Source organism: Penicillium cinerascens, assembly GCF_028974065.1.
Source record: "Penicillium cinerascens strain IBT 15544 chromosome Unknown contig_9_segment0_segment0, whole genome shotgun sequence".
Taxonomy (NCBI): domain Eukaryota; kingdom Fungi; phylum Ascomycota; class Eurotiomycetes; order Eurotiales; family Aspergillaceae; genus Penicillium; species Penicillium cinerascens.
This window is the reverse complement of record NW_026695296.1, coordinates 1,438,876-1,452,278: the sequence shown is the minus strand read 5'-3', so window position 1 is coordinate 1,452,278 and position 13,403 is coordinate 1,438,876. Positions and strand designations below refer to the sequence as shown.

At 46.7% G+C, this 13,403-nt stretch overlaps 5 protein-coding genes across 5 annotated transcripts; 4 read left to right on the top strand and 1 right to left on the bottom strand.

Moving 5' to 3' along the window:
* Window positions 1-272: 272 nt before the first annotated feature.
* N7498_007392 (putative amino acid permease) lies at window positions 273-1,910 on the top strand (the record flags this gene model as incomplete). Its single annotated transcript, XM_058454454.1, has 1 exon — window positions 273-1,910. One exon carries the CDS (start codon window positions 273-275, stop codon window positions 1,908-1,910), a length of 1,638 nt encoding a protein of 545 aa, XP_058306703.1.
* Window positions 1,911-2,534: 624 nt separating this feature from the next.
* On the top strand, window positions 2,535-4,195 carry N7498_007391 (oleate hydratase; the record flags this gene model as incomplete). Its single annotated transcript, XM_058454453.1, has 2 exons — window positions 2,535-3,082; window positions 3,166-4,195. The coding sequence occupies 2 exons, from the start codon at window positions 2,535-2,537 to the stop codon at window positions 4,193-4,195; spliced, it is 1,578 nt and encodes a 525-aa protein (XP_058306702.1).
* Window positions 4,196-6,157: 1,962 nt separating this feature from the next.
* Window positions 6,158-7,374, top strand: N7498_007390 (magnesium transporter CorA family protein; the record flags this gene model as incomplete). Its single annotated transcript, XM_058454452.1, has 2 exons — window positions 6,158-6,696; window positions 6,759-7,374. The coding sequence occupies 2 exons, from the start codon at window positions 6,158-6,160 to the stop codon at window positions 7,372-7,374; spliced, it is 1,155 nt and encodes a 384-aa protein (XP_058306701.1).
* A 1,180-nt stretch (window positions 7,375-8,554) lies between these two features.
* N7498_007389 (SDR family NAD(P)-dependent oxidoreductase) lies at window positions 8,555-9,625 on the top strand (the record flags this gene model as incomplete). Its single annotated transcript, XM_058454451.1, has 4 exons — window positions 8,555-8,734; window positions 8,802-9,317; window positions 9,372-9,455; window positions 9,515-9,625. 4 exons carry the CDS (start codon window positions 8,555-8,557, stop codon window positions 9,623-9,625), a joined length of 891 nt encoding a protein of 296 aa, XP_058306700.1.
* A 521-nt stretch (window positions 9,626-10,146) lies between these two features.
* On the bottom strand, window positions 10,147-11,933 carry N7498_007388 (fungal specific transcription factor domain-containing protein; the record flags this gene model as incomplete). Its single annotated transcript, XM_058454450.1, has 3 exons — window positions 10,147-10,375; window positions 10,436-11,807; window positions 11,903-11,933. The coding sequence occupies 3 exons, from the start codon at window positions 11,931-11,933 to the stop codon at window positions 10,147-10,149; spliced, it is 1,632 nt and encodes a 543-aa protein (XP_058306699.1).
* Window positions 11,934-13,403: the final 1,470 nt, after the last annotated feature.

Below are 13,403 nucleotides of genomic sequence, written 5' to 3'. Positions count from 1 at the left end.
AGAGACTTTTCGCAAGGAAAAGTCGGAAGGACATGGTAAACTTGCCCATAAATCATACTATCAAGGGACTGTAATCATGGTAATTTGCGAAAGGGCCGGTCGGCCGGAATAAGCTCCAGAATTACCGTGGTTAAGACATCGGGCAACGCTCAAAGCCTAGAACACAACATGTGACGTATCGAACGGTAAAGCGGCAGAAAACCGTTTTAAGCCACCTCCCGTCGACTCAGAGCTGACTTCTTCGGCCGCGGTCAACGGCAATATCTACAACCATGTCGTCTCGAACAGGCTCAGATATTCCTCTTACGGAAACAGCCGCCTCTTCAGTACTTGACCATGAAACGGATGATATTGCGCAAAGATTCAATGAACGATATACATTGAAGCAAGGTCTTCACCAGCGGCACATTCAGATGATTGGTTTGGCCGGAACAATCGGCTCAGGACTATTCCTCAACTCGGGCCAAGCACTCGCAATGGGAGGGCCTCTAGGTGCCTTCCTTGGATATACTATTATCGGGCTTGTTATAAGCAGCGTTGTCCTCGTTACTGGAGAGATGGGCACTTTAGTGCCTCTCAGTGGAGGTCTCGTCCGATATGCAGAACTCTTCTTCGACCCTGCCATGGCGTTCGCTAATGGGTGGAATCAAGTATTATCATACGTGGTGACTATCCCTGCGGAGATCGTGGCGGCTTCGATCTTGGTTGAATTCTGGATTGCTGTCAGCAGCGCAATATGGATCACTGTTTTCGGCATGCTGATACTCGTCACTGCACTATTGTTCATCAGACTTTACGGAGAGCTTGAGTTTGCATTCGCAATGCTGAAAATCTTGCTCATCATTGGGGTAAATATCATGGCCCTTGTGATTACGTGTGGTGGAGGACCAAGTGGCCAATCGATTGGATTCAGATACTGGAAAGATCCAGGGCCCTTCGTTCAGTATCTTGGTATCAAGGGTCCTTTGGGTCGATTCCTCGGTTTCTGGACAACTCTGAATAATGCAGTGTTTGCATACGCGGGAGCTCAAAATATTACCGTTGCTGGAGCCGAGACGAAATCTCCAAGGCAAGCTATCCCAAAGGCAACCAAGCGCATCTTGGTCCGCGTCTTTGTCTTCTATGTCCTGTCTATATTTATGGCTGGTTTGGTTATTCCTTCTAATGACCCAAACCTCCTTCATATAACCGGCACAGCTTCCCAATCCCCATTCGTTATTGCTGCTCATCGGGCAGGGATACACGATGCACCCTCGGTTATTAATGCCGCTATACTCACTTCGGCCTGGTCAGCTGGAAATTCATTTATCCTTTACGGCTCCCGAATCCTCTTTGGCATGGCAATCCAGGGACATGCCCCTGCGGTCTTTTCGCGCCTGAACCGATTCAGTGTGCCTTATGTGGCCATCAGCTTCTTCGGGGCCTTTATGTGCTTGGGGTATATGGTCGCCTCCAAGTCAGCAAGCGCAGTCTTTAGCTGGTTGCAGGCCCTTGTGGCGATCTCGACTTTAGTGGACTGGGGAATTATCTGTGTCGTATACCTCCGATTCTACTACGGTTGCAAGAAGCAGGGGATTGACCGCCACAAAGAGCTTCCGTGGGCTGCCCCTTTCCAACCTTACTTGACCTGGGTTTCGTTTGTGCTGATCCTCCTTTTAATTCTCACTGGAGGTTTCAGCACATTTATCCATGGCCACTGGAGTACCCAAACATTCATTTCGTCATACATTAATGTTCCAATCTTTCTGGCCCTATACTTTGGCTACAAGGCTTGGAAGAAAACACACATCCTCGGTTTGGCGAATATTCCGATTGTCGGCTTGATGCAATTCTACCTCAGCCAAGACAACCTCGAGCCTGAACCGACACAAAAAAAGGGACTCGCGAGACTCAACATCCTCTGGTCATAGATTCACCAGCTGCAGCTTAGGCTATGGGCGCTTAATATGAAAGGGTTTTCTCTGGCGTATGGATCGATCGGTGGATGGATACATAGATCTGTTGTGTATACCCCATGTAAATGAAAAGAAGTGTACATTTAATTGTGGCAGTATAAACGCTTTTTAGCGCTTAGTGGAATTGGCTCATATTGGGTCCTTGGCAACCAAACTGTTTGCGTTCGCCGTCCATCGTGAAGAAGTCACCCACTCCGCCTCAAGAATTGAGGCCATATAACTGTCAGCCAGTCGGAATAGAGAAGAATTGACAACAAGAGAGGCCTTAGGGACTGGTACCGATTTTGATATCTGTTGTTCATGATCGCTGTTTAGAGTATACCATACTAAGCACCCGTATAAGATCGCTGGCAATATCACTGCTTGATAAAAGTAAAATGATATCGTAGTTATTTATTCGGAAAATAATTTGGCCGTAGGTAAGACTCTCCCCAATTCCATACTAACGGGAAGCGGTCAGCAGTTTTTCTGATGACCAATGACGTCAACATCTTAAGTTAACTAACATAACGACTCGGGGTGACTACGCATCACACATCATGCCCAAAGGGCACTTTACAATTAAAATAACTCTTTAGAATGGCTCATGAACAGAAACCTAAGCAGCCTAACCTGCGAGACCCAGCGCATAATGGCAGTTTCAATGCCTGGCTACTCGGAAGTAGCGTTGCGTCGTTGGCATCAGCAATTCATTTGATCCGCGATGCAAATGTTCCTGGCTCCTGGATTCATCTTATAGAGTCCCGCAGAGCCTCTGAAGATGGCCTCGCTATCGTGGGTGATCCAGAGAGCGGATATGACCATCGAGCTGCATGCATGCCAAGTTTGAGCGATATCTGCATCGAAGAAATCTTTACCTCAGTGCCCTCGACGACAGATTCAGGGAAGACTACCATGGATAATGTGGAAAAAGCCAAAACAGGTCTAGCTCCCACATGCCTTTTCATCCAATGTGGTCATGATCTGGAGATGATAGACGCCAGCAAGTTCAGCATAACCTTGAAAGTTCGGACACAGTTGGCGGTTTTCATGATGAAGCCTGAGAAGAGCCTGTGTAGGGGGGAAATTAAGCAGTTTTTCGAAAAAAGCTTCTTTGACAGCAAATTTTGGGCTATCTGGTCTTCCATGTATGTTGTCCCGGCTGACTTCCCTTGATGGTTTTGCCAACATTTGACTGGGGAGAAAGCTTCAGCTTCTGTCCTTGGCATAGTGCCGTGGAGTTCCGTCGATGCCTTCGCAGGTACTTTCGCGACTTCCGATCTCTAAATACCTTTGCCATGCTCGATCGCTGCCGATACCGTCCATATGAAGATATCGTTGGGCGGATGACCCGGTTCCTCCAGAATCAAGGAGTGGATTTTCGATTCAGTAGCAAAGTCACTGATATTACCGTGGATCCAGGCCATGACTGTGGTGCGGTTTCGGGATTAAAATTCACACAAAACGGATCCGAGAGTATTATCAGCGTCAGCCCTCGCGACATAGTTATCATGTCGCCTGGGTCAGTCATGTCAGGATCCACGGGAGGCACCAATTCAATACCACCATCATTAGAATTGCTGGACGCAGAGGACAAGCTCGATGAGAATTGGTCACTTTGGCTGGGAGCAAGCCCAAATCTCGGCGATCCATATAACTTTTGCACCCGCGTCAGTGAATCCAGGTTGGAATCTTTCACAATCACAATCAAAGATATCGAATTTTCCAGCCTGCTCAAATTGTTGACGCATAGCGAGGCGGGTTCATCGTCTTTGATCTCACTTCGGCATAGCAATTGGTTCCTCAGTCTATATATCCCACGTCGGTCTTCTTTTCCGCATCGGCCCAACGATGTACAGGTTTTGTGGGGCTACGGCTTATTCCCTGAGCGTGAAGGGAACTTCGTCAAAAAGCCGATGCTCCGTTGCTCTGGGAGAGAGATCATGATTGAATTGCTACAACATCTTGACGTCTCTTTGGAACATCCCATTCTCAATAATTCAATCACCATCCCGCGCCTAATGCCACGATTAACAGCACCTTTGCTTTCTCGAACCTATGGAGATCGCCCAAGCATAATATCGGAGAACACGGCCAATCTTGCAGTGGTTGGGCAATTTGTGGAGATGCCAGACGAGTCTTGTGCAACTATGGATCACAGTGTGCGAAGCGCTCAGGCCGCTGTATATCACCTGATGGGTCTTCAAAAGGAGATAAGAAAATCAGAACAAAGCTCGATCCTTAACATATTGGGCTTCTAATAGCAACAGTGAAAGAGAGAGGAAATTGGCGACCCACAGTAAAGCGTGCACTATCTCACCCTACCTGGATCCCGTTCTTACGAAAACTCTTTCTAGAGCGAGTACCGCAGTCATCATCCGCATTCCATTCCCACAGTACGCAAAAGTTCCAGGCTTCCTTCGTGAGTCTACGCCGTCATTTATTCTCCGCAATGTTCCATCTAATTAGGTCTCAGGTTCAACAACGCAGATTTTCGTATCGTCGAAGATAGAAGTCGGTCTTGGTATCACCGGTCAAGAAATTAGGAACGGACCATCGTTTTGCCAGCCTCACTCCCGATATGCCCACTTGGTCTACCGTCGCTTTATAATTTGTGGTATGATGAGCCAGTCTTGTCGGTATTAATGCCAAGGAAGATATTATTTGGGTTTCTCAAACCCATCACTCGCGCATAAAGGCAGAATAATGTGTATTCTCTCGAGCTAGCTCCATCAGATGCCGGCACTCCAGGAACAGGAGGAGGCAAGCTATCAGTATTGTCGGTCCTGCCTGTCCTCTACTTCTATCGGGCGATCAAAGTTTGCCTCGGATGTCGTAGCCTCGGCCCACTCTATATCTGAACCATCCTGCTTGATTTGCTCTAGTCTTCTTATCCCGCTAGTCATTTTTTCCTTCTAAGCCAAGCCCGGAGCTGGCCCCTCCTGATACCCAAAAGCACGATGTGATCTTGGCATCTTGAGGAGCTAAAATCTGTACATAACTTTTCAAAGTTCAACATCTCTAATCCCCCATTTCGCTCATGTCGCACTGATAAGCGTAATAGGACGGCTTATTATAGGCAGAGTTTACAGTAATGTCTCGACTTTTTCTACTACTGCGAGGAGCGAACTCCCAATGACATCTCTCTCTATATTTTTGGGTATCAAACAAAATATTATAGAACCTGGATCTCAAATTTTGTCTATCGAAACCATTAAGCAAAAGATTCAACTGCAGACACCGGACTATTCATCGTGGTTGACTTGGAGGACTGCGAGATATGTATCCCAAAAACACCCAAAACGCCATTCGAGTACAAAAGCAGGCCTCATCACTTAAGAAATTGCTCAAGCAATGCTTTAAATTCCCCCACTCATTGTAAAAACGCACAGGACCAAGTAATGAAGGGTTGCTATCTTTCAATGCATAACGCCGCGCTCGTGGCAAAATGAGTGCAGCTATGTTTGTTTTGTTTTTCAACACTGTTTCCTGGACCTCGCCAAGACACGCCAAGTTTTCCATGAGTAATACTGGCAAAAGTGTGATAATGCCAAGATATTAATATGGGTATCAATGGGCCTGCAGTAAAAGGGTAAATTCTGCCTTGTTTTCATATTGAATGGTGTTTCTCATTAGCCCGGTGGTGATCACAACAAATAAATAACATGTCCGGGACCTCGATAAATACCACATTCTCCCACTAACCGTGCTCATAATCCTGGGAGTTCGGCATCCTCGAAATGCAGAATAATTAGAGACGCAATTCCGGAAGCGCCGGTGCCAAACCTTGCACCAGGCAGAATGCCCGCCACATCTTGGCATCCCTGAGCGGTTGATCTCGCTTTTCCAAGTCATCATTGGTCATCAAACTTTCTCCAGTCCACAACCTGGATCATAGCACAGGGTCAAGCGAGAATGGGCGGTTAGAGCGTTGCATTGCAGTTCACAATGTCTAGCTCTTTGCTCCAACTCTTGCAACCTTCCCTTCTTCACCCCACACACATGAGGGTAATAAACAGGCCTCCTCTATCCCACCCCATACCTTCCTCAAGATAGTGAATGATTAGGAAAAGGTGACCAGATCAATTGTCTTGATACATGTGTTTTATTTGGTGATAGGGGGGATTACACTCACAGCGACCTCAATCTTTCATGGCATCAGATGGAAATTTGATCACTCGCACGCAAAGTCATTCCCTTGCCGTTGGTAAACAACCAGTAGAATGGGGAACCAGCAGGAAAAGAACCAGGACATGGGCCTGTGTCTATTCGATCGATTCAGCTTCTTTTCGTCAAAAATACAGAAAGCTACCACTTCTTCCAGCTGGGATGCGCTGTTCCCCGATGGTGACCTAAGCAATGTCTTTCTGGAAAAGCACAAAGGTCGTTCAGAACCAAACCAGCCTACCTGGTGGATCGATATTCGGGACGCCACCGAAGAAGACGTCCATACCGTCTCGCAGGCTTTGTCCATTCACCCATTGACGGCAGAGGATATTGCTATCCGTGAGCCTCGAGAGAAGGTTGATGTCTTCAAGAACTACTATCTGATCTCATTCCAAACCCTTGTCTCCCATTTTCCGGGCCAGGAGGAACGACAGAGCATCCCTGCTTCGGCTGTACTGTACATTCTCGTCTTCCAGTATGGGGTAGTCACTTTCTCACCCAGTGAAAGCCGACATATGAACAGGGTAAGAGACCGGATCCAAAGAATGCATGACCCCTCTATCCTGACAAGTGACTGGGTCTGCTATGCAATGATGTAAGTCATATGCCCCATATGGCAGGTTACTCACAATACATATGACTAACGTCAATATTTAGAGACGACATTATTGATAGCTTCGAGCCATTTGCCCGGGCCGCAGAGCGCGAGTCCGAGGCGATCGAGGACCAGGTATTCACTATACGCATCGACGACGCCAAAACGCTCATCCCACAGGTTGACGTCCTCCGCAAGAGAATCGCCCACATCACCCGCTGCCTGAATGGCAATAACGATGTCTTGAGCGGTTACGTGAAACGCTGCCAGGCTCCGGATAAGTATCCTGTCTTTCCAGACGGCGAGCTGCTTCTCTATCTTGGCGATGTTCAAGACCATATAATCACAAACCTATCGACACTGGGACATATTGATGAAATTATTGGCCGGTCCCAGGCAAACTACTTAGCCCAGATAAGCGCTACCAATATCCGATTTAGCTTGACCATCAGCTCGGGCTTGAGCAAAATCACTCTCCTCGCAACTGTCTTCGTTCCATGCCATCTGGTGACGGGTTTATTCGGAATGAACGTTTCAGTACCAGGAGAGGCAGTCCCAGGAGAGGCAGTCCCAGGAGAGCACTATCGTGATTTGTCATGGTTTTTGGGCATTGTTGGCTGCTTTGCGGCATTTATTGTTGTTTCCATATCCATGGCAGTCAAGTACAGACTTCTTTAGACGGAAAGGCTCTTACTATAGATCTATTCAAGAAGAGATATAGTCAAAACAATGAACAAGTTTCAGTAAGCTATGACTACTTTTATCCTCCCACCTGATGCATCATTGCGCGAAATTTCTGTCACTCAACATGCTTCATGAGGAAACTTGATGCTGGAACTAAAATTATATATCTGGGGATTGGAGTCGGCTGTATATTAATAGTCTTGAGTTTCTTGGTCTATGATTCTGTGCCTAATGTAGGAAAAGCACAGTAGTGGGCTCAAGTTGGAAATGCCTGCCTGGTGATGACGGAGCCAAGTTTCCGAAAGATACGGTTCTTAGAAGTTAACTTTTGCTTTTGAGCCGAAATAGAAACACTCAAGATTAATTGATAGATTAGTTACTATAGCAAGCTTACCAATTAGAATTAAGTACCAATATCGAGAGAACTTAGTGCAAATTGAACAATTAGCAAAGGGCGCGTGCGCCAGTCTGGGTGAAAAACGCTATCTTTAGCCGATATCAACCGAACAGCACAACCAATGCCGAACAGCACAAGAAAAAGGCAATCCCTGGCCCCAATATTGGTTGGTCGGAGAGTTGTAGGCGCATACAGTGGGAGGGGGAATACACTCGTGCCAATAATACTACTACGGTAGGGCCTAGTGGGATAGGAAAAACACAGTCGGACACTTCAGAGAGCGCCACCGCACAGTTCGAATTGTAATGCAACTCGGGCATAAGATAACAAATTGAGAGTAATATTCAAGAATAGTAGCAGGGACCGGGCGGAGTGGACGGCTCGGTAGCTCGATAGTAAATTACTCGGCAGTGAATTACGTAGTAAGTATTAGTGATGCGGCCTTTTCAATGTTTCCGCTCCGAGGATTTTGTTTTGTCTACGGAAGTTAACATTTATAATCAAGGTATCTTGAACATTATTACGAAAAAGCGATGTCCCGGGGCTTTTAATTGGTATCATGATCTGTTTCCTTTGTCATAGTCCATACAATTGTCGTTGTCGCTACTTATCAGCCACATTGAGAGACAGATAGAGACTATTCTCATAACACAAAGGGCCCCTCATTCGAGTGTCCCTTTGGGCATACCCGGCCGAAGTTTCGGAGTTCACCTTAAGTGTCAACATCCAATTCATTTTTCAACGATATACTAGGGGCTGTCTCCCACCTACCCTATCATGACATCGAAGTTAACGGCAAAGGAATTGTTCAACGTGAACGAAATGGTCTTTGTTGTTACTGGCGGGGGTAGTGGCCTGGGTGAAATGATGGCTCTTGCTCTGGACGCAAATGGCGCAGCCAGAGTGTTTGTCCTCGGCCGACGAAAATCATCCTTGGAGAAAGTTGCGACAAAGGCTGTACGTACCACAAAATACCTTGCCAGTTATGCCAAGCTGACGACTAACATGCGGTGTCATACATCAGGTAAACAAGACGATAATACCAATAGTGTGTGATGTGTCCTCAAAGGACGACCTAGAAACAGCCGTCAAAGCAGTCACAAGACAGACCCCGTTCGTCAACGTGGTTATAGCGTGTTCTGGGGTCACGGGTCCGATGACAGTGCCTCCTCCTCGGAAAGCAGACCAGTCCCTGTCGAGTATACAACAGGATTTGTGGAACACATCATTTCAACAATCCCAGAAGGCAATGGATATCAATGTTCTAGGGGCATTTTACACCTTTGTGGCTTTTTTGCACCTCCTCGAAGCAGGAAACATTCACCCCAGCAGCCGAGGCAAAAGAGACTTTATCCAAAGTCAGTTCATTACAATCAGCAGCCTGGCTAGCTTTAACAGAGCAGAGAACGTTGGGTATGCGTACATGGCAAGTAAAGCCGGGCTCGTTCACCTTACGAAGTCTCTGGCTACTGGCTTTGCTCGTCATGGGATCCGCACAAACTCGATTGCTCCAGGGCTATACTTAACTGAAATGACCGAGGTATTTCAACACCATGATATTATTTAAAAAATGCCATACTGACGTCCGAGGCAGTATTTCGCCGAAGGCAATGATATTACAAAGCTCGGAAGTTTGTCGAAGGACTACATCCCGATGACACGAAGTGGAAGTGCTGAGGTACGCGCGACTTTGGAACCCGTCAAATTTATCTTACTGTACTTATTTCTAATCCGCAGGACATCGCTGGTGCCGTTTTGTTTCTAACATCTCGAGCGGGAGCCTTTGTCAATGGCACCATCTTGGTGTCTGATGGTGGTCAACTTTCCATTGAGCCCGCATCATATTAGAAAGTATTACTTTCACTTTGACCTTGAATGCCAAGCAGGGAAGAACTCACGCATCCAAAAAGTTCAGGAGCCGAAAGATTAGAGATATAACGCTGAACCGGTCAATTGATTACGTGGCTTGAACTGACTTATCTGACAATCTTGTTCATTTCAGCAGGTGGTCTGGTGGTAAAAATTGTTGAAGGCGGCTACTTATAGAAGGTTTTGCTCTGAAATGATTAGTATGCCTTCAAAGTTATCGAGCAAAATGTAATAATAAATAAAGACAGAGACTTAGAAGTAAAGCTACGCTCCAATTCCCTATGCTAACAAAAGGGTGTGGGCAAGAAAAAGGGTTTGAACAGTCAATAAATTGAAGCCGAATACACTGGAAGTAAACCCGGGCGACTGAAAACAGGTATAAGCTAAGAGGAACGATGTTGATTGGCGAATTCCAAAGAAATCTCTGATTCACATTCAATTTTCTTTTGGACCACACTATCTAAAAAGTTCCCGCGCATGCTTAAGCGCCCGCGCAGCTTCTAACTTTGATTTTCCTGCACGATGAATTTTTCGGCAAGTGTCTGCAGAGTAAGGCATGTCTGTAATGAGGGATTCGTATCTCCAGCGTTTGAATGAACCGACCACTTCGCCTGCGTCAGTGCGGTCTGCGCAAGTGCTAAGTCCGACTCTGCTGAGGCCAAAGAAGGGCAACGGACGATTCTCACTAGCATAACGAATGCGGCGGAGACAAATGCCTCAATATTCAGCCTATTAAAATGGTCGGTTGTTAGAAAGTGGTGAAAAGGAACTTGGTTCCGACGTGCTCACCGGTTACACGCCACATCTCCCACTGGAGCTAAGGCCAGGAGATTTAAGAATCTCCTCGCCTCTTCAACGACAAGACTATTTTCTGAGATAAAGCTCAAAGGTTGATTGTCTCCCGACAGGTGATCACTTTTGAGATTTGCAGGAGTGTCATTTGTGATGCCGTGTATCGCGCACACAGTTTCCAACGCTTTCGCTTCGAGAATGAGAACGTGCACGATATCTGATCGATGCAAAGAACTGTACATCCCGGGCAGGTTAATCGCAGCAGGTAAAGACAGTCTCCAGGCGCGAAATGCCTGACAAAGAATTTGGAAGCTTTCCCCGGTCGGGGCCCGTCCACGATACGTTGGCCGAGGTGAGCTAGTGCTCACCAAGACTTGGTTTTGTAAGACGGCCAACTGAACATGAAACCGAAGAATATTGAAAGAGTATTCATCATTAACCGCTAAGATCATTCCCGAACCATCTGAAGGTCTTTCGGGAGGGAGATCGAATTGACCATCACCGACAATTATAGTGGGTGCTTGCTTCGTCCGCATGCAAATGGACACATCAGTGAAAAATGCAATCCAAAATACGAGTTGTAGTTGGCACCTATCCGGAAGGTCAATCTGGGCGTCAGAAGGCCGGCTAACACCGAGCTGCTGTGTAATCCGCAGAGCCGAAGATATCACTATAGCCGCGCGTCCAGCAGCATGGGTTCCCTGGAGAACGGTTGCAATACCAACAAGGCATTGAACCTGGGACAATGATGGCTCCTGCATGAGGAGATTCCCAAGCTGGGAGCACGCAACCTTCAAGTGCTCCCGAGCCTGCAGGTCATCGGAATTATTTGAAAGGGGGCTCTGGGCACGTAAGCGATAGGCGATTGCAAGGATAATGTGGAAGGCGAGAGAGGAGTTCCCTGGAAGTGTTTCACCATCTTCGTATAATCGAATGAAGGTGGCCCTGACCCAATCCTTATCAAATAGTGGTATTGCACAATTGAAGTCGTCCAGGAATTCTTGGACTAGCATCCAGGTCTCCGTGGAGCGAGGAATTGACGCTGTGGGCCCGAAGAGGGCACTGTTAGGGCCAAAGCCTCCCCAAGAACCGATTGGGCCCTTGTTATTTTCGCGGACTTCAAGTTGCGCGATGAGGTCGTCGTCAACCATCCCACTTTGTAGGCTGTGAGGTAGCCTCCTCCACTCTTGTCTATAATGATCTACAGTAGCGGATGGTGCTGGCCACAGTCTTCCACGCTCACTGATCTCCGTGCCAAATTGGACTCCATCCGATTCCTCGATGCCTGTTTCAGTAGAGGAAGCTGTCTCTATTCCTGAATCTGGAGGCGGAGGATTTTCTTTGCGCGAGTGGCCAGCCAACTGTTCTTCTATGTTGAGAAATCGTTGTTCAAGGAATTCCAAGCGTTTCCTGAAGAGAATATTATTTATTGTACGGTCCAGGGTAGGGTAATTTTGAACACACCTTCTTGAAACCGGTCTTTGTTTCCGAACATATGTGGACTTGCACGGTACACTAAGCCTTCGACAAACAGAACAAGTGCTCTGTTCTGCCTCCCAGTCACATTTCCTTTTCTTTGCTCTGCATAGGTCACACGCTTTAGTTGTCTGGCGTACTGTTAGAGTGTCAAACGTTCGGCAGGGTCTGTGCCTCACAGAGCTCACCGGTACTGGTATGGTACTTTCGTCTACAAATTTTGTCCGGGAATATTGAGTATCCATACTGGATCCTCAGAGGCGTCGTTATATTGAGCTGCTTATTCTCAAGAAAGTTGAAGTAACGGTTTGGCGGATCAACGTTATATGATCTCACCGCACATACTGATTAATAATGCATAGTTAAAATTCCCCTAAGTTCCTGTGTCCCGCTGGGTACACGGTTGATTACTCATCCAAATGAATGAGGCCCGGCAACCTGGCAACGAGCAGCCAGCCCACTTGACCCAGTGATAACACCGTGGAATTTAACCTATCTTTATCTGGAATAATCTTCTGATTATCGAGATAGCTCAAGTCATATGATAGTATGCGTTATGATTGCAAGATCATGGTACTACCCGTTCTCGAGGCCGATCAACTCACCTAGTAGCTGGCCACATTACTGGTGTTCTACTTTAAGTTCCAGCAAGATCAAGAAGCGCCCCTTTATTGAAGTTACCATATCCTTGGTTTCGGTGTTAAACGTACTGCTTTTTTGATTGCTTCCAAAGCTTTTGAAAATTGAGCTTCCTAAGCGGAGACCCACCGGCGGAGCGGAGTGTCATCGCATCCGCGCTGACTGTTCTATTAAGGTTCAAGTAGACATTCATACCCACTCCCCATCTCCACTTTTCCTTTACCAAAACGTTAAGTACTACTCCCCTGATCTGTTTTCTGCGCATGGGATTCTCAAATCTCTTGTTAGTCTCATAACTTAGATGCTGCTCTAATTTCATACTGTCCTCCTTGTCTTAAGTTTTCCAGTGCGACTGAACACCCTCTTTCATCTACTGTCAACAGTAGGTAGGTAGCTAGATAAGTAGACATTGAACTTGACCCTCCGAGCCAAAGCGACATGCAGTCTACCGCAATTATCTGTACCTGGTTATCAACCTGTTAAGTGCACTTCTTGGAATTTAACTTAGAGCTTTGTTGAGGCCCATCGTGGCCTAACTGCCGTTCCGATCATAATTTAGGCGGACCCGATATAGTGTAGATGGTAACCCCGCACTGAAGTCGCGTAATGGAGGGAAAATTCCAGTGGCAAATACTACACCACTAGATCGGCGCGAACTGCATGTAAGCCTCGCTGCCAAAAAAATATTCCAAACGCCCGGGTACAATACAAGACTCCAAGTCAATTACGAAAAATCAGTACTAAACAGTAAATCGATGTCGACTCATAAAACATAAAAAATGGACTCAGATCCTACTCTCTTAGACGACATGATAACCACAGAGCAGAGGTCCTAATGAAGGCAAGGAAG